Source organism: Nanorana parkeri, unplaced genomic scaffold (genome assembly GCF_000935625.1).
Source record: "Nanorana parkeri isolate BGI_ZX_2015 unplaced genomic scaffold, ASM93562v1 scaffold1456, whole genome shotgun sequence".
Classification (NCBI taxonomy): Eukaryota; Metazoa; Chordata; class Amphibia; order Anura; family Dicroglossidae; genus Nanorana; species Nanorana parkeri.
In genome coordinates, this window is record NW_017307724.1 from 165,801 (window position 1) to 190,680 (window position 24,880).

General features: G+C 44.4%; 1 protein-coding gene across 1 annotated transcript in view; it reads right to left on the minus strand.

The window, feature by feature from the left end:
- Window positions 1-24,880, minus strand: part of LOC108798368 (protein Jade-2-like) — a 253,509-nt gene that overhangs the window by 149,367 nt on the left and 79,262 nt on the right. The window contains 1 exon segment of the mRNA XM_018570113.1: window positions 3,917-4,069. Coding sequence (XP_018425615.1) covers window positions 3,917-4,069 — 153 coding nt within the window.

Genomic DNA, 24,880 nt, shown 5'->3' on the forward strand with positions numbered 1-24,880 from the left:
TACAAAACGAGCGGCGGCTTCCCCTGCAGACAGGCAAGAAATTCACTTGCCTGTCTGCATGTCCCGGGTGTCAGGTGAACAATTCCAAAAAAGCTGTGACGTTGTGTAAAATTTACATAGAAACAGAATGCAATGATTTGCAAATCTCATAAACCCAGATTTTAATCACAATAGAAAATAGAAAACATGTGAAATGTTTAAACTGAGGAAAAGTACTTTTTTTGCTATCACACAGGAGCTAACAAGGATGCTATACAAAACGAGCGGCGGCTTCCCCTGCAGACAGGCAAGAAATTCACTTGCCTGTCTGCATGTCCCGGGTGTCAGGTGATAGGAATTCTGCACCCCTGCATTTAAAATTTTTACATGCAATATATACGTACATTTAAACAGGCAAATATGTCATTGCCTGTGTAAATGAGGCCTATGACCAGTTACATTTTTTAATCTTGAAAGCTTAGCACTAGTTTTTCAGCAATGACCACAAAATGTGGAAAATAGACTATGAGTACAGAGCAAAGATTTTAGACAAGTAGAAAAGAATACTTAACAATAATGGGTCTATATAAAAACAGAAATCTGTTTTACCTTTTTTTTTTTGAGAGGAAATAGGTCTGATTAGTCAAAAACAGTCAAATTATTTCTGTCCATTGAAATAGAAAAGATAGCATTAAAGATAAAAACCAAAATACTATAATATAAACAATCATTCCAAAATTATTTTACAGTATCTAAATATATGTACATACTGAGGCTATGTTCACGCCATGTCTGGACCAGATCTGCAAACACAGTGCAGTGCATTTTTACAGTGATTTTACCACGTTCCAGTTCTTTTTAAGCTTAAAATGGGCTTTCAGGTGCATCCCAGTGCGTCCCATGCGTTTTTACGCGTTTTGCATGTTCCGGAGCATTCCAGACCAGAAAAAATAAGACATGCCGTATTTTGTTTGGTCTGGAACAGAAAGCACGACAAAGGTGTGAACTGTAGCCCAGAAATCACATAGGGATACAATGGGATGCGTTTTTGGTCCAGGAGCTAACTGTTCTGGTCTGGACAGAATCTGGACATCCTGTGAACATGCCCTGAGCAATCCAAAAAATATATATTAAGCTCATGGCCCACAGCTACTAGCAATCACAAGAATATTACACTATGCCATAAACCACATTGGTTAGTTGTATTTCCAATATCCTACAACCCACAGAAGAAATAGTAGAAACATATTTGATTTTCAAAATGTCTAGAGATCTAGATCTCAGCTCACACTGATCGCATATGCAATACTCATATAATTTAACTTCACAGATAATAGATTTTGGGACAGAAGGCACACATATTCTGTATCCAGCAGATGCCAAGGCACATGGCAGCCATCTGATCACAATGATGGCAAATGTTCATAATTAAGGAAGAAACACCTGACACTCAATGTGCCATATCGAATCCAACACAGCATTGTTCATAATTTTGTGTCATCCACACAACTTTCTTTCAGGTGTTACTTTTTTCAGTATATATAACTCCGCTTTTTTAAGTCTTACAATCTGATGTTGAGATTACCATAACTGGCATGGTGGCACATGTGTATACTGGACCCTAATGATGTATCATAAGTTCATTGTGATGTGAGAGAAAGGTGGATCAGAGATAGGGGGAGTAAGATCCATGAGCCCATGGGCCATATGAGACATATATACTAGTCATTGTGGCATAATAATGCTGGCAATGAGTCAACTTGCTGCATTTAAAAAAAAGTCCCATATCTGGAGTATAGAACACTGTAGAAACTTGCTTATCAGGGCACCCAGAAATTTAGTGCTCGTAGGTTAACAGTGCTTTAGCAAGTTTTAGGAGTTTTCACGTTCATTTTAATAGCATAGGTCTATAATAGCATAGTAACAAAGGATCATGATATGTTTTAGGGAGTACCTTTGCATAAACTATTGGTTCATGCTTTATTTGTTTATGTTAGTTTTAAAGATACCACGTCCTATATCATTTGCCTTGTTTATCGAATTATAGTTCGCTGCTGAGATAGAAATGAATGATCTATAACTCACACACAAATATGCCCTAGACAATTGTGACTTTAACCAAAACGACCCTAATCTGTACATTAAACCTCTTAATGCCACCCACCTTCTATAAAGCTTTTACTTTAAGGCTGTTAAGGTGTAGCACCTTATCGCTGTCCGTTAGCCATGTGTTTCTGTCTGACCAGGGCAGCATTACAACTTGATGACTAGCAATGTTACATAGCTGCTTCACTAACAGTAGTAAAAAAAAAAATCTCATAATACTCTCATGTCATCCCAAGACAGGCATTAATGCATTAGGCAATCAGACATTCTGTAGATGATGAGATTCACTGTAGAGCCAAGCAGGATACAACCCTATCTTCTCTTCCCTCATCCACATCCCACCATTGTTTCCTCCTGTTCTCCCTGACCCCCATATTCCTCTCTCGCCCCTCCCCTATCTCCCCTATTTACACCCTGCCTCCATGTCTGCTATGCTCCCGAAACCCGTATTATGTAGCTTTCCTTTCTTTTTCTTTGCCACCTACCGAACCCACTGTTTACCTGTCTTATATACACTAAAAAAGGGAGCTGGGAGGGGACACATGCATTGTCTTTATATCCTTCAATACCAGAGAGGTATTTCATAGCGAAATACTCCAGATACTACTATAATGTGGCATGCAATGTAAAGATTTGTGACATATGATAATTCTCGCTACATTTCTGTGACTGAACCTCTGTGTTCCAACTAAATAAACAATTTAAAAGGATACTATGATGTACAGATTATTTAGGTTGTAGTTTGGCATAAATCATTAAACTGTACAAATCCAATCAAGACTGGACAAGATTTCACTGTTGTATTATAGCCACTTAGCCTCGGTTTAGATAAAAATATTGAAGAGTGGTTGCATTCATAAACACTTTAGGCTAGGTTCAAACATCGGCGATCCCAGGACCGTGCGATCGTGTGCACACAGCGGTTGCCGCGCGGCCCCATTGATTTAATTGGGGTTACATCTGCGCGGCATTCGCTGAAAAAAGGCACATGTGCACTTTTTTGGTGACACGCACTGCACGGTTTTTTAAACTGTGATCGTGCGCAATCTGCCCGGCGTGACTGGGGGTGCCATTAGAAAAAAATGGCACCGCCAGAGCAAACGGCGGTAGTGGGCGATTCCCAAACACATCTTTAGAAATGTTTAGTGTTGATAATCTACAAAACAGATACATAATTGCTGGCTTTATATTCTTTACATACCCCATTGCTCTTTTCTTCCCCAGTCTTTAGACAGTGGCCATTTTTACTAAGGGCAGATTACTAGATCTCCTTTTACTTCTTGGAACTCTGGCACATGTGACTAGGACATGTGATCATGCCCATCTTCTCAGGGGAGGAAAATGCCTTTCCCTGAGATCTCATGAGATTTCCCAGCAATGCTCTGCTGATGTAACCTTCCCAGGATGCAACACTTTGGCACATTACATAATTTGTGCCAGAAAAGGATGAGGAAGTATATAAACTTTATTTGTAAGTAAATCAAAAACATGTTAGTTTAACTTATGAATGTAAGATGATTTTAAATCAGCATGCAGAGCTGCATGCTGATGTGATTTTTAGTGAATGGGGGTAAAGGTCGGCTTTAAAGATCTTGAAAAATACACATAGGGTTCTGAACTTGAGTATGTATAAATGAGAGGAGTTCCAATAATAAATAGCTGATATAGCAATACTATGCATCAATCATATCATTTAAACTGACAGAATTTTACATGGTATTAAGTCTTAACTTATGCACCTGTATGTAAGAACTCTAATCTACTTGCAATTAAATAAAACCTAAAGCACCATATATGGAGTTGATTGGACAGATGAGTTTACTTGCCTGACCTGTGGCTGAGGCACTGCATCTATATTTGCAGTTACCTGCACCCCTTTCTCCCAATCTTGCCTCCATGGATCAGCCAGTATGTAAAAGTCTTCTGGTCCAAACTGGTAGGAGTCTGGTACTTTCATAGCCGTTATTAAATCCGTGCGGAAAACCTGAAATAAAGGAGAGAAACCTGGTCATGCTCCATTCTGCAAGTCAGTAATAATGTGGTTCACAACTTCAACAGTGTCCTAGCAATAAGTTTATTTAGTCTATTTATTTATGATGTATTCGTATAAACTACAGCACAATTACAAAGAATATTGAGTCATTCAAAAGGAGTGTGAACACCAAAGTTCCTTTAACAGGCAATTAGAAAGGAGTGAAAAAGGCATTTGAATGTTTCTGGATTGTAGGTGTAAACACATATAGTTAGACCAAACCCCTCCATTATTAGTATAGCTCAGGACACCATTGCTTAAAGGAGAACTATGAGGTGAGTGCTTTTCACTCACCTTATAGTTCTAGCCGACCTGTGACAATGAGACTGTCACAGGTCAGCTCAGTAGATCGGGAGGTGAACGAACACATACCGGGTTCGCTCACCTCTCGATCCTGTCACGGCTCACTGCCGTGACAGGGGGAGGGGCTGGATTCCCCTCTCCCCGCTCCGATCTGCCAGCGCTGACTGGAGGAACGGACGGGGGAGGGTACAGCTGGCTCTGCCTCTAGATAGGCAGAGCCAACTGTCACTCACGCAGTTGGGCGAATCCCGTCGTCTAAGTCGGGATCCGCTCCGGCGTCTCAGTATACCGCGAGCTGTAGCTCGCGGTATACTGAGCTTAGGGTAACGGGAGGACGCTACTTTTTGTCCTCCCATTACCCTAAGGAGAACTATGGGGAAAACACTGACCCCATAGTTCTCCTTTAAGACCTTATTCCTATTGTGTAGGACACTATGTTTCTTTAGGGAAATAAAGAAAACAAATGCATACTGTTTTGATTTGAAGATAACAGGGACATCTTCAAAATCCCTGTTTCCTTTATTTGCCAGAACACTTATTGTTGAGTTTTATCCCAAGCAGATTTATCATCTTTCATTATGAATTGTGAAAGTTTTAGGCTAAAGCGTGAAGCAGGGATCTTACCCACTAGAATCCTCTTAAAAGTGCATTATGCATTTTAAATTAACCTCCAATTAGGCCAATACACACCAGTGTGCTGGGGTAACGTATGGCAACACACATTACATGTGTTGGTCATGTCATTCATAGTAAATGGCACCCCAACATCTCTACAAAATGCATGTGCATTGCAATGCAGCACAGCACAATGCATGGTGCCCTGTGCTTGACTGAGATACAATGCACCCTGCCCTGTTTTCACATGCGTAGCTGTGGGTTTAAGATCATTCATTTTGAATAGGTTGTCTAATGCAACACAATGTTTGTCAACGAACAGTGACACTTGGGATTTTACCTCTGAGCACAAGTCCATCAGTTCCAGCCCAAATGTTTTTTGGGATCAGTACTGAAAGAACAGCCTGGACTGGAATCTGGCCTGGGCTTCCTGTGTAGCCCAGGTCAGATTCCAGTCCAGGCTGCTCTTTCAGTACTGTTGGAACCTATAAAATTGACATCTATGATACAGCTTTGATGGAAAGGTTCCTTGATATCCTGAACTGCCCGTGGCTGTTGATATGCAAATGAAGACCATCAAAGGGTTCCTGGGCTGGACACTGATCAAAGGAGATCTGCAGGACTGTCATGTCTTGGGGCAAGCCCGACCCCCTGCTGGTATTTACTGCCCACACCTGTGTCAGCAAGGCATATATGCTGGAATGGGGGCAGGGGCATATGATGGAACCTTCTTCCTGTGTGACACTAACCTAGCTAAATAGCAAGACCTTTGGACAAGACAAGTCTTTCTGAACTCTGCAATCAAGAATGTGATTCGCTGAGACCTGCTGGAGAGGCGTGTTCTGAGAACAGAGAAAAACCCATGGCATGTGTGAATGAGAGAGAGGATGGTGTAGCTAGCTCAAGGATCCTGACCCCTTCCAATCCCCTTCCCGATTCCCTTAATTGTAATTAGAATGTATGTATATCCCTATTTGTAAACAAACCCAACACTTATTTAAGATTCAGTTGTTCATCAGTAATTTAAGGCACCCCCAAATCAGAGCACATTCTACATTTGGCACCCCAGAAAGAGTGTGGAAATTCCTAAATCCACATAGAGCCTACAAGATGGAATTGCTCTAACTCAAGTTGCTGAAAGAACGGACCAGACCTGTTGCACGGATCTCGTGGTGAAGTCAGCTGGATCTTGGACTTTGTAGAAGGGTTGAAAGTGTGTTGAGTTGTTCATTGAATATGCAAAAGCTCTAATTGTTTGTTGTCCTTGAGTGTATGTGAAGTTGTAATAGTGGATAAAGTATTGAATGCTGTACGTTAATGAGCGTTAAAGCTGAAGAAAGTGTGGATTCTGTGTAGAGGAACAATTTGTGTTTTGTTTGTTTGCAATCTTGACTTTAGTTCAGACTGATTGTGCAAATGTGTAAAGACATTGGTGGAACTCTAAAAGTTAGGTTCTTTATCTTGTTCACTTGAGAGTGTGTATTGGCAGTACAATAGCTTTTATACTAATAGTTGTATCTTGTGTTGCGTGTACGTTTGTCAAATGGAACTGGTCTATAGTTATGTTAAGAAATATGCCTCTGCCAAGTATCATTCATGTGCAGATGAACCTCTTAAAGAGTCAAGTTAATGTGTTGTTGTCTCAGTGCCAGCAACATAATGACAAGCTGCAGAGTGGACAGCTTACAAAAAAATGTAAAAAACAGAAATTGCGGTATTGCTCAGAATCACAGAAATTTCTGTGCAAATGGGGAAGCAATGGAGAGCAGAAAGGAGTCAACTTGGAGAGCAGATAAAGAAAGTTGGAGATAATCTTAGGAGCATTGCAACTGCCTCCAGTGTTGAAATGGATGAATTGAAGGCTACAGTATGCAATTTGTCCGAAAGACATTGTGAGCTGCAAGAACAATTGGAACAATGCAATGCAAACGTTGATATGAAGAGTAGGCTTGTTGGTTCATTGCAACTAAAATGATCTCATATGGAGGAATTGGTAATGTCTTTAGAGAGGAAACTGGAAGATGCAAACTCCAAGCTACTTAGGAAAGAGCGATGCATATTATCCCTCAATGAACAGAAAATAAAGTGTCAGTCAGCCAATATCTGTACGGTCACTGATGTGAATACATCCAGTGAGGTGGCATTAGAAAATGCTCCTGGATATTTAGGGGAGGGCACCAGTGTACTCACAATTAACGACAAGCTTACTTTGTGCCAGATTCTGGGTGACTTTAATACACTGGAGTCACCCGAGTGCCTGTCTAATAAATGTGAGGCTATTGTGCAGAAATACACTTTGAGTGATAAAGATGCATGCTCTCTTCTAAAGGCATGGCTACCAGCACCTATTGGCAGCCCAGATATCTGCACATGCTAATGATAACCTTGCAGATGCAGAGGGGAGGATGAATGTACTGCAGCGTGTGTTGAACAGTCGTGATGATAGAGGGATGAATGAGTTACAAAGAATGAGATTTAGAAGAGGAGATGAACCTATGTTGTTCTGTAACCAATATCTTTCACTGTACAGAAAGGTGTATAACTGTCCTGATATGTCTGCTGATGATCCAAGCTTCACATATTCAATGGCCAATGTTTGTTATGTGAACCATCCTAATAGGATTGCCCCCAGAAATGCCAAGTCATACCAGAGCTTTATCAATATACTTAGAGACTGGTGTGAAGAATCCAGTGAGGGTTATGGATCAGATGCAGATATATCAGTAGTGAGCAGAGGTACAAGAAGGAAGAAATTCATCAGGGGTTACAAATGTCACAGACCAGGGCACATTCAGAGATTTTGTAGAACCCCCAATATTTCCAGCCTGATAAAGAATGATAATGAAAGTATATCTGAGATGAGCACCGCCACCCAGGACAATGAAAGCATACCACAGGAGCCCGATGTGATGGATAACAGCCTTGGGGAGTCAGGAAAGGCTGAGGGCCAAAAGGAGGAGATTACAGATAACAATGGCCCCCACCCTCCACATAGCCAACAACCAGGGGGGACAAGCATACTAATGTTTGCACCCTGGGCTAATCTTCCATTTTGCGTGGTATGCAGTTGGTCCCAAATTGCATTACCATTTTTCATTCATAACATGGCAAACCTTGTGAGCAATGGTTGCTTGGTTTAGGGAAAATATGGGACTTATATTCTAGCCATACAGATAACACGAAAAGGCTTAGGGAATAAGGATTTGATTGGTATGATGGAACCTTCTTCCTGTGTGACACTAACCTAGCTAAACAGCAAGACCTTTGGACAAGACAAGTATTTCTGAACTCTGCAATCAAGAATGTGATTCGCTGAGACCTGCTGGAGAGGCGTGTTCTGAGAACAGAGAAAAACCCATGGCATGTGTGAATGAGAGAGAGAATGGTGTAGCTAACTCAAGGATCCCGACCCCTTCCAATCCCCTTAATTGTAATTAGAATGTATGCATAAACCTATAAAATTGACATCTATGATACAGCTTTGATGGAAAGGTTCCTTGATATCCTGAACTGCCCGTGGCTGTTGATATGCAAATGAAGACCATCAAAGGGTTCCTGGGCTGGACACTGATCAAAGGAGATCTGCAGGACTGTCATGTCTTTGGGCAAGCCCGACCCCCTGCTGGTATTTACTGCCCACACCTGTGTCAGCAAGGCATATATGCTGGAATGGGGGCAGGGGCATATGATGGAACCTTCTTCCTGTGTGACACTAACCTAGCTAAATAGCAAGACCTTTGGACAAGACAAGTCTTTCTGAACTCTGCAATCAAGAATGTGATTCGCTGAGACCTGCTGGAGAGGCGTGTTCTGAGAACAGAGAAAAACCCATGGCATGTGTGAATGAGAGAGAGGATGGGGTAGCTAGCTCAAGGATCCTGACCCCTTCCAATCCCCTTCCCGATTCCCTTAATTGTAATTAGAATGTATGTATATCCCTATTTGTAAACAAACCCAACACTTATTTAAGATTCAGTTGTTCATCAGTAATTTAAGGCACCCCCAAATCAGAGCACATTCTACATTTGGCACCCCAGAAAGAGTGTGGAAATTCCTAAATCCACATAGAGCCTACAAGATGGAATTGCTCTAACTCAAGTTGCTGAAAGAACGGACCAGACCTGTTGCACGGATCTCGTGGTGAAGTCAGCTGGATCTTGGACTTTGTAGAAGGGTTGAAAGTGTGTTGAGTTGTTCATTGAATATGCAAAAGCTCTAATTGTTTGTTGTCCTTGAGTGTATGTGAAGTTGTAATAGTGGATAAAGTATTGAATGCTGTACGTTAATGAGCGTTAAAGCTGAAGAAAGTGTGGATTCTGTGTAGAGGAACAATTTGTGTTTTGTTTGTTTGCAATCTTGACTTTAGTTCAGACTGATTGTGCAAATGTGTAAAGACATTGGTGGAACTCTAAAAGTTAGGTTCTTTATCTTGTTCACTTGAGAGTGTGTATTGGCAGTACAATAGCTTTTATACTAATAGTTGTATCTTGTGTTGCGTGTACGTTTGTCAAATGGAACTGGTCTATAGTTATGTTAAGAAATATGCCTCTGCCAAGTATCATTCATGTGCAGATGAACCTCTTAAAGAGTCAAGTTAATGTGTTGTTGTCTCAGTGCCAGCAACATAATGACAAGCTGCAGAGTGGACAGCTTACAAAAAAATGTAAAAAACAGAAATTGCGGTATTGCTCAGAATCACAGAAATTTCTGTGCAAATGGGGAAGCAATGGAGAGCAGAAAGGAGTCAACTTGGAGAGCAGATAAAGAAAGTTGGAGATAATCTTAGGAGCATTGCAACTGCCTCCAGTGTTGAAATGGATGAATTGAAGGCTACAGTATGCAATTTGTCCGAAAGACATTGTGAGCTGCAAGAACAATTGGAACAATGCAATGCAAACGTTGATATGAAGAGTAGGCTTGTTGGTTCATTGCAACTAAAATGATCTCATATGGAGGAATTGGTAATGTCTTTAGAGAGGAAACTGGAAGATGCAAACTCCAAGCTACTTAGGAAAGAGCGATGCATATTATCCCTCAATGAACAGAAAATAAAGTGTCAGTCAGCCAATATCTGTACGGTCACTGATGTGAATACATCCAGTGAGGTGGCATTAGAAAATGCTCCTGGATATTTAGGGGAGGGCACCAGTGTACTCACAATTAACGACAAGCTTACTTTGTGCCAGATTCTGGGTGACTTTAATACACTGGAGTCACCCGAGTGCCTGTCTAATAAATGTGAGGCTATTGTGCAGAAATACACTTTGAGTGATAAAGATGCATGCTCTCTTCTAAAGGCATGGCTACCAGCACCTATTGGCAGCCCAGATATCTGCACATGCTAATGATAACCTTGCAGATGCAGAGGGGAGGATGAATGTACTGCAGCGTGTGTTGAACAGTCGTGATGATAGAGGGATGAATGAGTTACAAAGAATGAGATTTAGAAGAGGAGATGAACCTATGTTGTTCTGTAACCAATATCTTTCACTGTACAGAAAGGTGTATAACTGTCCTGATATGTCTGCTGATGATCCAAGCTTCACATATTCAATGGCCAATGTTTGTTATGTGAACCATCCTAATAGGATTGCCCCCAGAAATGCCAAGTCATACCAGAGCTTTATCAATATACTTAGAGACTGGTGTGAAGAATCCAGTGAGGGTTATGGATCAGATGCAGATATATCAGTAGTGAGCAGAGGTACAAGAAGGAAGAAATTCATCAGGGGTTACAAATGTCACAGACCAGGGCACATTCAGAGATTTTGTAGAACCCCCAATATTTCCAGCCTGATAAAGAATGATAATGAAAGTATATCTGAGATGAGCACCGCCACCCAGGACAATGAAAGCATACCACAGGAGCCCGATGTGATGGATAACAGCCTTGGGGAGTCAGGAAAGGCTGAGGGCCAAAAGGAGGAGATTACAGATAACAATGGCCCCCACCCTCCACATAGCCAACAACCAGGGGGGACAAGCATACTAATGTTTGCACCCTGGGCTAATCTTCCATTTTGCGTGGTATGCAGTTGGTCCCAAATTGCATTACCATTTTTCATTCATAACATGGCAAACCTTGTGAGCAATGGTTGCTTGGTTTAGGGAAAATATGGGACTTATATTCTAGCCATACAGATAACACGAAAAGGCTTAGGGAATAAGGATTTGATTGGTATGATGGAACCTTCTTCCTGTGTGACACTAACCTAGCTAAACAGCAAGACCTTTGGACAAGACAAGTATTTCTGAACTCTGCAATCAAGAATGTGATTCGCTGAGACCTGCTGGAGAGGCGTGTTCTGAGAACAGAGAAAAACCCATGGCATGTGTGAATGAGAGAGAGAATGGTGTAGCTAACTCAAGGATCCCGACCCCTTCCAATCCCCTTAATTGTAATTAGAATGTATGCATATCCCTATTTGCAAATAAACCCAACACTTATTTAAGATTCAGGTGTTCATCAGTAATTTAAGGCACCCCCAAATCAGAGCACATTCTAAAAGTACTGATCCCAAAAAACATTTGTCTCAACACAAGCAGGTCACATGCTCCCCCATACATGACAGAGTGAGTAGTGTCAGTAGCAGCAAGGAAGTCAGGGGTGTGGAATTCATATCGACCGACGCCCGGGACATGTAGTTCCGGGCGCCGGGCAAGTGCTTTTTTCGCTGTTTTAGCCCTGCTACGGACAAGTAGCAGGGCTGGTTTTCTTTTCCTAAAATGAGCGCCGAGAGCGGCGATGTGAGCAGGGGACCTGGAGCGCCGAGAGTGGATGGGCGGGGACGGAACGTGGAGCGCTGAGAACGGGGGGCGGGGACGGAACATGGAGCACTTAGAGCGGGGACAGAGCGTGGAACGCTGAGAGCGGGGATAGAGCATGAAGTGTTGAGAGCGGGGGACGGGGACAGAGCGGGGGACGGGGACAGAGCAGGGGCGTGGAGTAGTGACAGGCTCTGTCACCTTCCTCAGCCTCTGTCCTCGGAGGCCGCTGCTCGTTCCTGTCACAGGAGTTCTAGCAACAGTGCCTGCTAGAACTTCTGTGTTGGAGGGGACAGGTTCAATAAAGAATACCTGTCACCTCCAAATGCTATCACACAGGGGATTGTTAACCCCTATGTGATAGCAATACAGTTAAGTTTAAAAAAAATAGTTTAAAAAAAAAAAGTAAAAAATAATAATTGAAAATGTAACTAAATAAAAATGTAAAAAATAAAAAGGCGATAAAGTAAATAATAAAACAAATTAAAACATTTTACAAAGTAAATAAAAATTGAAAAAATGAAAACCAGCCCCGCTGCCCCCATCTGCATGCGAATAAACGCGCAGTGTTTTCAACTGCGATTGTGTGCAACCGCACGGGCAGGGCTGTATTGCAGCAGGAAAACGCGCAATCTGCCTGGCACGACTGGAGTGCCATTAGAAAATAATGGGACTGACAGCACAATTGGCAGTGGTGTGCGATCCGTGACTGCCTGGTCATCGTGCACAAACCCGAGCGGATGGCTGGGTGGTCACGGAATCGCACACCACCGCTGATAGTGCTGTCAGTGCCATTATTTTCTAATGGCACCCCAGTCATGCCAAGCAGATTGCACGTTTACCTGCTGCAATACCGCCCGGGCGATCACACACGATCACAGTTGCAAACAATGCGCGGTGCATGTAGTGAAAATAGGTACAGCTAAATTTTTTTCTGCGATTGTCACGCAGATGTAACCCCACACATGCGGATGCAAGCGCTGTATGCAACCGCACATGATCGCACGTCCCGGGAATCCCCAAGTCTGCACCAACCCTAAAGGGTAAGTTCACTTTCCCAAGTAATTTGGGAAAATGGAATTGCCCGCACAAATCTCCCTCCCACTAAACTTACCTTTCGGTGAACGGTCCTTCCCGTCCACCAGTATGGGTGTACTATCTGTACCTGTTCCATGTATTCTGAATTTTGCTCGCAAATTTGAAGCACTTGTTGGTCAGCGCAGTCACCTGACAGCACTGACCATTGAGAAGCGCTTAGCACTGCTAAATACGGTTTTGGTTAAAATAATTGTTTTTGTATCAGGACAAGTAGATTCGGCCCCCGCTTTAGTCCTTGGGCAAGTAGTTTTTTCCAAAATTTCCACACCCCTGGAAGTGCATATATTGTGAGCATAGGGCAGGGGTCAGCAACCCACGGCTCCAGAGCCGCATGTGGCTCTTTCATCCCTCTGCTGTGGCTCCCTGTCCAGGGGCTGAACTATTGCTGGGGCCTCTGGGCCTGAGGCTGTGGGGGGGCCCAGTGAGGTCCGGCCCTGGGCACCCCCCCTTGTGGAATATGCGGCAGTGCATGTGACTCACCTCCTCTCCCAGCCGCTTCCCTAGTAACAGGCGGCGGGAGAGGAAAAGTGTGTGTCACATGCCCCGCCCCCTGCAGTGCACACCGTCAGGCTGGGATGCTGGCTGTGAGGCTTGGCAGGTGAGTCTGAATGAAGAGCGATGGGGGGGTGTGGGGGGGTGGTAAGGGTGCAACTGCACACTGTGTGCTGTTATTTCATTTAATTAGAAAAGTGAATTATAATGGGGAACATTACACTGTAATGTTGCCTATTATAATCTATTTCTATGATTAAATGATTACAGACAGGGGCGCTGTTCTATCAAAGTTTGTGACTAGGTTGGAATGTGTGACTGGTGTGACATTTCAATGTAAACCCGCCCAGTTTTTTGGCGGTGGAATGTGTCACCGCCAATAGGTCAAGCATTCCAGCGCTTTCTCGCTGTTTGGTACTGAAATGTCACTTTTATCCGACCTTGAGAGTTGGGTGGAATGCGAGATTGCAATCACAGGGTCAGATAGAATTGACATTTCAGGACCGAACAGCTGTTCCTGGGCAGATCAGTTCTCCTGCACATTCGATTTGTGATGCCAATCTGCCCTGGAACAGCTGAGAAAGTGTTGGAATGCTTGACCTATTGGCGGTCACACATTCCACCACCAAAAAATTGGCCGGGATTACATTGAAATCTGTGACCACGTCACCGGTCACACATTCCAACCTAGTCACAAACTTTGATAGAACAGCGCCATCAGGGGTGTACGGCTGGGACACATGTGAGGGGTCTGGGCAGCATGGGGGGCCTCTTATATGAGTATTAGCTGTACCAGGGGCGACATGGCAGAGGTGACAGGGGAGGGGGTGCAGGAGGCCAGGCCCCAGCAGCAGCAGGTAAGAGGAGTTGGGAGGAGGTACAGGGAAAGGGACCACGGCGACCAGCCCACCTGAGGCCCTGCAGAGCCCACCATAGAGTTTCAGATGGGCTGTGACTGAACTCTGCAATCAAGAATGTGATTCGCTGAGACCTGCTGGAGAGGCGTGTTCTGAGAACAGAGAAAAACCCATGGCATGTGTGAATGAGAGAGAGAATGGTGTAGCTAACTCAAGGATCCCGACCCCTTCCAATCCCCTTAATTGTAATTAGAATGTATGCATATCCCTATTTGCAAATAAACCCAACACTTATTTAAGATTCAGGTGTTCATCAGTAATTTAAGGCACCCCCAAATCAGAGCACATTCTAAAAGTACTGATCCCAAAAAACATTTGTCTCAACACAAGCAGGTCACATGCTCCCCCATACATGACAGAGTGAGTAGTGTCAGTAGCAGCAAGGAAGTCAGGGGTGTGGAATTCATATCGACCGACGCCCGGGACATGTAGTTCCGGGCGCCGGGCAAGTGCTTTTTTCGCTGTTTTAGCCCTGCTACGGACAAGTAGCAGGGCTGGTTTTCTTTTCCTAAAATGAGCGCCGAGAGCGGCGATGTGAGCAGGGGACCTGGAGCGCCGAGAGTGGATGGGCGGGGACGGAACGTGGAGCGCTGAGAACGGGGGGCGGGGACGGAACATGGAGCACTTAGAGCGGGGACAGAGCGTGGAACGCTGAGAGCGGGGATAGAGCATGAAGTGTTGAGAGCGGGGGACGGGGACAGAGCGGGGGACGGGGACAGAGCAGGGGCGTGGAGTAGTGACAGGCTCTGTCACCTTCCTCAGCCTCTGTCCTCGGAGGCCGCTGCTCGTTCCTGTCACAGGAGTTCTAGCAACAGTGCCTGCTAGAACTTCTGTGTTGGAGGTGACAGGTTCAATAAAGAATACCTGTCACCTCCAAATGCTATCACACAGGGGATTGTTAACCCCTATGTGATAGCAATACAGTTAAGTTTAAAAAAAATAGTTTAAAAAAAAAAAGTAAAAAATAATAATTGAAAATGTAACTAAATAAAAATGTAAAAAATAAAAAGGCGATAAAGTAAATAATAAAACAAATTAAAACATTTTACAAAGTAAATAAAAATTGAAAAAATGAAAACCAGCCCCGCTGCCCCCATCTGCATGCGAATAAACGCGCAGTGTTTTCAACTGCGATTGTGTGCAACCGCACGGGCAGGGCTGTATTGCAGCAGGAAAACGCGCAATCTGCCTGGCACGACTGGAGTGCCATTAGAAAATAATGGGACTGACAGCACAATTGGCAGTGGTGTGCGATCCGTGACTGCCTGGTCATCGTGCACAAAACCGAGCGGATGGCTGGGTGGTCACGGAATCGCACACCACCGCTGATAGTGCTGTCAGTGCCATTATTTTCTAATGGCACCCCAGTCATGCCAAGCAGATTGCACGTTTACCTGCTGCAATACCGCCCGGGCGATCACACACGATCACAGTTGCAAACAATGCGCGGTGCATGTAGTGAAAATAGGTACAGCTAAATTTTTTTCTGCGATTGTCACGCAGATGTAACCCCACACATGCGGATGCAAGCGCTGTATGCAACCGCACATGATCGCACGTCCCGGGAATCCCCAAGTCTGCACCAACCCTAAAGGGTAAGTTCACTTTCCCAAGTAATTTGGGAAAATGGAATTGCCCGCACAAATCTCCCTCCCACTAAACTTACCTTTCGGTGAACGGTCCTTCCCGTCCACCAGTATGGGTGTACTATCTGTACCTGTTCCATGTATTCTGAATTTTGCTCGCAAATTTGAAGCACTTGTTGGTCAGCGCAGTCACCTGACAGCACTGACCATTGAGAAGCGCTTAGCACTGCTAAATACGGTTTTGGTTAAAATAATTGTTTTTGTATCAGGACAAGTAGATTCGGCCCCCGCTTTAGTCCTTGGGCAAGTAGTTTTTTCCAAAATTTCCACACCCCTGGAAGTGCATATATTGTGAGCATAGGGCAGGGGTCAGCAACCCACGGCTCCAGAGCCGCATGTGGCTCTTTCATCCCTCTGCTGTGGCTCCCTGTCCAGGGGCTGAACTATTGCTGGGGCCTCTGGGCCTGAGGCTGTGGGGGGGCCCAGTGAGGTCCGGCCCTGGGCACCCCCCCTTGTGGAATATGCGGCAGTGCATGTGACTCACCTCCTCTCCCAGCCGCTTCCCTAGTAACAGGCGGCGGGAGAGGAAAAGTGTGTGTCACATGCCCCGCCCCCTGCAGTGCACACCGTCAGGCTGGGATGCTGGCTGTGAGGCTTGGCAGGTGAGTCTGAATGAAGAGCGATGGGGGGGTGTGGGGGGGTGGTAAGGGTGCAACTGCACACTGTGTGCTGTTATTTCATTTAATTAGAAAAGTGAATTATAATGGGGAACATTACACTGTAATGTTGCCTATTATAATCTATTTCTATGATTAAATGATTACAGACAGGGGCGCTGTTCTATCAAAGTTTGTGACTAGGTTGGAATGTGTGACTGGTGTGACATTTCAATGTAAACCCGCCCAGTTTTTTGGCGGTGGAATGTGTCACCGCCAATAGGTCAAGCATTCCAGCGCTTTCTCGCTGTTTGGTACTGAAATGTCACTTTTATCCGACCTTGAGAGTTGGGTGGAATGCGAGATTGCAATCACAGGGTCAGATAGAATTGACATTTCAGGACCGAACAGCTGTTCCTGGGCAGATCAGTTCTCCTGCACATTCGATTTGTGATGCCAATCTGCCCTGGAACAGCTGAGAAAGTGTTGGAATGCTTGACCTATTGGCGGTCACACATTCCACCACCAAAAAATTGGCCGGGATTACATTGAAATCTGTGACCACGTCACCGGTCACACATTCCAACCTAGTCACAAACTTTGATAGAACAGCGCCATCAGGGGTGTACGGCTGGGACACATGTGAGGGGTCTGGGCAGCATGGGGGGCCTCTTATATGAGTATTAGCTGTACCAGGGGCGACATGGCAGAGGTGACAGGGGAGGGGGTGCAGGAGGCCAGGCCCCAGCAGCAGCAGGTAAGAGGAGTTGGGAGGAGGTACAGGGAAAGGGACCACGGCGACCAGCCCACCTGAGGCCCTGCAGAGCCCACCATAGAGTTTCAGATGGGCTGTGCAGGATCTATGGTGTGCTCTGCAGGGTCATTTTCAGGTGGGCTCTGCGGGGTCTCAGGTAAGTCCAGAGTCCAGTGCATTACTAAGCCCTGAGTCCAGTGCGTTACTAAGCCAAACATATACCTATATACATGCTATAAAGGTAAAAAGAAAACTATATATGCAGTGTTATCTTCATTTTAGATGTCAAAAGGGTTTTGTGGCTCCCTGTGTTTTCTTTTCTGTGGGAAATGGGTCCAAATGGCTCTTTGAGTGTTTAAGGTTGCTGACCCCTGGTATAGGGGGTTCAAGGAGGGGGGAACAAAATATGCAAAATCTAAACGGCCGGCCAGGTGCTTCATGGATCTGAGAGGGCATCTTTAAACGTCCCGCCCAGGCGCAAAACCCACCCATCAAACGTGCAAGAGTCGGCTACTGTGCCCATTGGACAGTGCGGTTTCTAAAACAAGGTATAGAACCAGTAAAATCAGATCTATACCCTGCGATCGAGCTGTGACAAATCACAGCTGTCAAAAAAGTAAGCAAAGGCTGCAGTTTGCAGCCTTGTGTCTATATCCTCTGTCAAACACTGATCGGTTGTGAGAGAGAGGAGATAGAGAACTTCGCAGATTGTCCACAGTAAGAATTTAAAGTGATACACTTTGATATACAGTGCACTCTGCTATAGCTTAGTGTCAATTCAGTGTCATCTTTGAGATTCACAGTGTCAGTCCCATCAGTGTGATTCAAAGTGTCATTAGTGCCAGTCAGTGTCATCAGCACAATTCAGTATCAGTGCGTTTCAGTGTCATCAGTGGATTTCAGTGTCATCAGTGTGTTTTAGTGTCATCAGTGCCACATTTGCAGCACATATCATTAGCACTCAATGCCAGCAGAACATGCCAGTATCTACCACCGTGCCAGCCTACTAGCACCAATCAGCGTGTGACGCTCACATAACCGGTACAGCACATCCAAGTGCCAGTGTCATCCAGTGCCCCCAAGTCTACAGACTAATAAAAATGTCCAAAAAAATGTACAACAGTGGAGAGGCATTTCAAAACCTCAGCATGTCTGGTGAGAGTGAGGGAGAGGCCCCCCTGTCAGATTCTGGACCAGAGCAGCGGTTCAGTATCCTGATTCAGAAGAAGTTGTCCCTGCTAAAAGATCCAGACGTGCTGTCCAACATCTAGCTGACATGCAGCAGCCAAGCACCAGTACTGCTGTTCATCCCCAAGCAGAGGCAACCACCTGTACCACCGCTCATCCCCAAGATCAGCCACAAAGAATTAGGCCCCACAGAGCACATAGTGTACTACCAGAAGCACTTTCAAATCCCTTGTGGCTACACCTAATTCAGCAACACCGGTCATCCCCCCATTTATTGCCAATCCAGGAGTCCAAGTGGAAACAAAGAAATTTACACCAATCCAATTTTTTTATTTGTTTTTTACTGACAACCTCTTCAATTTGATTGTCGACCAAACCAGCCTTTATTATCAACAGTTCATTGTAAGCAATCTTAATTTCTCCTATGCTAGGCCATTTCAGTGGAGGCCCCTGGGTGTTTGTGAATTTAAAACCTTTCTCAGCCTAACACTTAATATGGGACTCACCCAAAAAAATAAGCTGAATGCGTACTGGTCTACAAATCTAATCCATCACATGCCCCTATATTCTGCAACCATGCCCAGGACAAGATACAAAACGATCACGAGGTTTCTTAATTTCACGACAATTCAACTTGCCCTCCCAGAAGTCACCACACATATGATAGGCTCCAAAAAATTAGGCCACTCATCAATTTTTTTTTCTGCCAAATTTTCTGAAATTTATACCCCCCAGAAAAATATTTGCATTGATGAATCCCTTACTCATTTCACAGGCAGGCTTAATATAAAACAGTATATCCCCAGCAAACGAGCCAGGTATGTGGTAAAACTGTATAAGCTTTGTGAAAGAGACACCGGATACACATATGACTTCCGTGTGTATGAAGGAAAGGATAGCTATTTGGAGCCCCCTGGATGCCCATCGTACATGGGAATCAGTGGAAGAATTATGTGGGACCTATTGTCACCCCTATTCCACCAGGGATACCACCTCTATGTGGACAATTTTTACAGCAGCATACCCCTGTTCAACCACCTGTTCCTGCAAAAAAACAGCCTGTGGTACAGTGTGATCAAATCGGATTGGCTTTCCACAAAATATTGTCCGCAGGAAGCTGAAAAGGGGGGAAGTCAGCAAGTCTGAGGAATGACAAACTTTTGGCCCTCAAATGGAAAGACAAACTGAATGTTTACATGCTGTCATCCATCCACCCTGACACATCAGTGGAAATACAAGGAAGATCTGGCCTGTCCCAAAAACCTCTGAGTGTCCACAAATGCAATCGGTATATGGGTGGTGTTGATTTCAATGGCCAGATGATGCAGCCCTACTTGGCAACCAGAATATTCATTTACTGGTATAAAAAAAGTTTCCATCTATATTTTTAAATTGGCTATGTACAATTCATACATAATTTACAAGTCTGCAGGAAAAGCTGGCTCTTACCTCCAATATCAAGAAGCAATTGTTACATTCCTGATTTACCAGGAAGGCCCTGTTCCTGAAAGTCTTCAGTCTGATGCAGTCAGCAGGCTGCACGATAGACACTTCCCTGATAAAATTCCTTCCACCTCACAAGACCAGACACCCCAAATAAAATGTTGTGTGTGTAGCAAAAAAGAAATAAGGCGGAACACATGTTACCATTGTCCCAACTGTCCCTCAAAACCTGGCCTCTGCATCAAAGACTGCTTCTGCCTCTATCATACCTCACTGCAATTATAGTGTATGTATGGTGAAGATGTTTATGGGCTTGACTAGCTGTTATTTGCCTGTGCCCGATCTCCTGTGTACCGACTTCCACATTTCGGCCTGCTGCCCTGACTAATACTTTGCCTGCATACCGACCACATCTCTGCATGCCTCCTAAACTGATCCTTGCATGTCTGTCAACCACGTCTCTGCTTGCCACCTGGATTCCTCCTTTGCCTGAACACCTCTGCCTGAACTGACCTCAGCCTGCTTCCTGACCATGCCTCTGCCTGCCGCCTGAACAGACTTTGGCCTGCTTACTGACCACGTCTTTGCCTGCCGCCTGAACTGACCTAGTTGACCACATGTCTTCCTGCTGCCTGTAGTGACCCATCTGCGTGTTCAACTGACAATATTTCATCCAAAACACCAGTCCCAGTCATCCTCTGAAGACAGCTGCACTCCTGGAACCACAGGTACTGTTTCGTTACCTTTTGTCAAGCCTGTACTTCCTGGTCACTGAACATTGTGACCACTCAATGTTCACTGAACATTGAGCATTGTGTATAATTCCTGGGGGTTAGCCAAGTACCAGAAGGTCTGCTTGGCTTGAGGGAATGGGGTCATATAATTCCCCCAAAGTACTCCATACCAAATACCATGGAGAACTTTGAAAGCTTCATGGTGCTCCATGGTATTTACACTCCTCTCATTGTGGCAAGGCTGTGAAAAAGTCTTGCAGGTGTGGTATTCCCAAACTCGGGAGGAGTAGCAGTATGTGTTTTGGGGTGTAATTCTGAGTATGAACATGCTATGTGCTAGTTACAGCTTATTAATTTACAACTTTGTGTAAAAAATACATTTTCATTTTCTTTCTTCATTTTTCAAAGATTTGTGGCAAAAAAATGAAATCTTCAAAGCACTCACTATGCCACTTTCTATTGTCCTGGCATTCCAGGGCCTCCAAAAATGTAACAGGTAGTCAGGGAATCAGATGATTAATTCATGCCCCTTGACAGCCTCATGGTGCTCCTTGGATGTTTGGCCCCTCTATGCGGCTAGGCTGTGAAAAAGTCTCACATGTGTGGTATCCCCATACTCAGTAGGAGTAGCAGAATGTGTTTTGGGGTATAAATCTAAATATGCCTGTGCTATGTATAGGAAATATCCTACTAACTGACAACAATTCTTAATTTGTTTTGATAACTTGTGCCAAAAAATGACGGCTAACGAAGGGAAGGGGGGAGGAGTCCGGTGACGTTGATGTCCGTGACGTCACCGGACTCCTCCCCCCTTCCCATCGTTAGCCGACTGAGCCACTTTGGCCGGTGAGTTTGCCCAAGAAACTTGTTCTGCCCTATCAATTTTTAAATAGGTTATACTTACATGTAAAGGGAACATCACTGTGCAGCTTTGCCAATTGACATCGTACCTTTCTTCTACAATCTTCCCAGCTGGTCAGTGTGCCCACAAGTGTGGACCAAACTCCGAGGCATTGGCCTATACACATACAGCACAGCAATGAAGTAATAAAATGAACTAGGATCACACTAATCCAGCATGTTATTATTCTGGGTTGCCCCACTCAAGCGGCGGCCATATTGAGTGGGGCACGTGAGATTAATAACGTGCTGGATCAGTGCGATCCTAGCTCACTTTATTGCTGTGCTGTATGTGTATAGGCCAATGTAGTAGGATCTGTATGTGCGTTATAATTAACCGATATTAATCGATGTAAAAAAATGTGATTAATCGAACACGGAAATTTTTATCATTATATATATAGATATATATCTATATATCTATAGATATATAGATAATATTTGGATTTTTTTAGAAATGTAGCAGAACACATTTTGGCCTAAATGTATGGAGAAAGGTTATTTATTTGCAATGTCTCATTAAAATAATATAAGGAAAACCATTTTGTTTTTTAATTTCCAGTAATTTTTTTCTGTATACAGTAAAACATAAAAACCACAGTGGTGATTAAATACCACCAAAATAAAGCTCTATCTGTCCCAAAAAAATGGTAAAAAATTAATTTCAGTACAGCATTGCATGACGGAATAAATGTCAGTCAAAGTACTGCAGCGCTGAATACAGAAAAATGGCCTGGCCAGGAAGGGGGTGTAAGCACCTGGTCTTCACAGTCATACTTTTAAAAAAAATTTGTTTTTCTTTAAACTTTGTTTACTTTTTACTTTTGAACTATAGAGAAAATAAAATAACTCTTGGAAGACAAAACCACCAAAATAAAGCTTTGGTGGTCCCAAAAGACATCATAAGTAGGGATGGTCCGCCGGTTCGATTCGAACAAGAGTTCGAATCGAACATCGGCCGTTCGAGCGTTTGCCGAACTTTATGGGTTTTTCGCGGTCTGTTCGACCGTGCAACGTCCCATACTTCAAAGAGCCCTCCGAAGCTCTAATTGGTTAAAGACTTGCAATTGGTTAAAGACTTCCAATCAGGGCTAAGTACTCATTTGGAGCCATGATTGGGCAAAGTCATGATGACTCGGCCCAATCATGTCTCGCCTATCAGATGCCGGTAAACTACACAATTGGGCAGAGCTAGCTGTCACCGCTAGCTCCGCCCAATTGTTTGTTTTGCCGGCATCTGTCAAAATGCCCTTATGTGGCGGTAGTCGGTGGGGAGCGGACGGGACGGCAGTTTTTTTAAAAATGATTTCTATTTATTTTTGATTGTTTTATTTTTTATTTTGTCGTCGTCGTGGACAACGCTGGACGCCATGATTGACCATGGATTACCGTATATACTCGAGTATAAGCCGTCCCGAATATAAGCCGAGGTACCTAATTTTAGCAAAAAAAACTGGGAAAAAGTATTGACCCGAATATAAGCCGAGGGTGGGAAATGAGGCAGCTACTGGTAGATAGATACCAATAAAATTACATTAATATTTATTTAAAAGAAAAATAACCTAGCTCTGTAAAGGCTACAAGTACCCCATACTCATTCACAAGGGAGGGGGGGGCGGCATCTGGGTGCCCCCTTGCCCACAGACCCCCACAACCACCGGGTCAGAGTTGTGGGGACGAGGCCCTTGTCCCCATCGGCACCGGGACACCCTCCAATTGCCGAGGACATGTGGCCTTGTGTGGGAGGGAGGGGCGCTCGCTCGTCCCCCCCCCCCCTTTCCGGGCCCTGCCAGGCCTATGCTCGGATCAAGGGTCTGGTATGGAATTTTAGGGGGGAAAAGGGTCTGGTATTGTTTGGGAGGGGGAACTGCACACTTTAAGAGTCAAAAAAATAATTAATTTTTTATAGAAATGTCAGTTTTGCTGCAGCAGGTTCTATACATCTTACCATCCTACAGATCCGCCACTTCACAGGCAGGTTAAGGGGACCCCCGCGACCAGGAAGTTCGTCAAAATTTTGCCTCCGTTCGCAAACTCTGCCTCGGGTGACTAACACAACCGCGGCCATCTCCCCCACTCTGACACACGGTTGTGGCTTTCAGTACTCAAGATTGCGGTCGCAGACAGGGCTGTGGACACTTACTGTGAAGCTTTTTTGTGTGCTTTGTAGCACAGTACTGTACAGTATTACTGTATTCAATCCAGCATGGCTCTCAAGAAAGTGCAGAGCAAGCATGGTGGGAAAAAGACATCGCAGAGCATTAATGTAGGTGACAGGAATGTGCAGAGCGTTATTGAAGGTGACAAGAATGTGTAGAGCGTTATTGAAGGTAACAAGAATGTGCAGAGCGTTATTGAAGGTGACAAGAATGTGCAGACCGTTATTGATGGTGACAAGAATGTGCAGAGCGTTATTGAAGGTGACAAGAATGTGCAGAGCGTTAATGAAGGTGACAAGAATGTGCAGAGCGTTATTGAAGGTGACAAGAATGTGCAGAGCGTTAATGAAGGTGACAAGAATGTGCAGAGCGTTATTGAAGGTGACAAGAATGTGTAGAGCGTTATTGAAGGTGACAATAATGTACAGAGCGTTAATGAAGGTGACAAGAATGTGCAGAGCGTTATTGAAGGTGACAAGAATGTGGTTCAGAGCGGATTAACCTGATTTACATTGAACCCTATGGCAAAATGTGATTCGGTTCACAACCAAAAATCAATTCGCGACCACGTTCGTAGGGGTCAGTACGGATTAACCTGATTTACATTGAACCCTATGGGAAAATGTGATTCGGTTCACAACCAATTCGATTCGCAACCAGAATCGTGGAACCAATTAAGTTTGTGAACCGAGGTACCACTGTAGTTTCTGATTATTTGACCTTGAGACTCCGGACATATTGAAGGAGTTGGCGACCTTCAGTGCCGGCACTACCATATAGGCAGCACAAGCGGCCGCTCGAGGGTGCTGGTGGGGGAGGGCGGAAAAACACTGCCTCCCATTCACAGGAGCAGAGGCATAGACGGGGCCCTGAGCTTCAGTCTTCTATAGTGTGAGGCCCACCCCCAGCTCCCCCTGCTGCATGCTATCTCCGGAGCCTCCTGGAAGCCTGCACTGTCCCTGAAGCTGTCCCCCGCTGTCGCATTAACAAATGAATGGGCGGCAGTATTTGCATATCATTGAGCCGCGACCCATTCATATTTAAATATTGTGGCTAATTGATATGCAAATAACCCCCCTTGGACTCACAGTATTCTTGGACTGCATGGCAATCCATGTACTGCAGGAAGTACCGCCCACCAGCCTAAAGACTG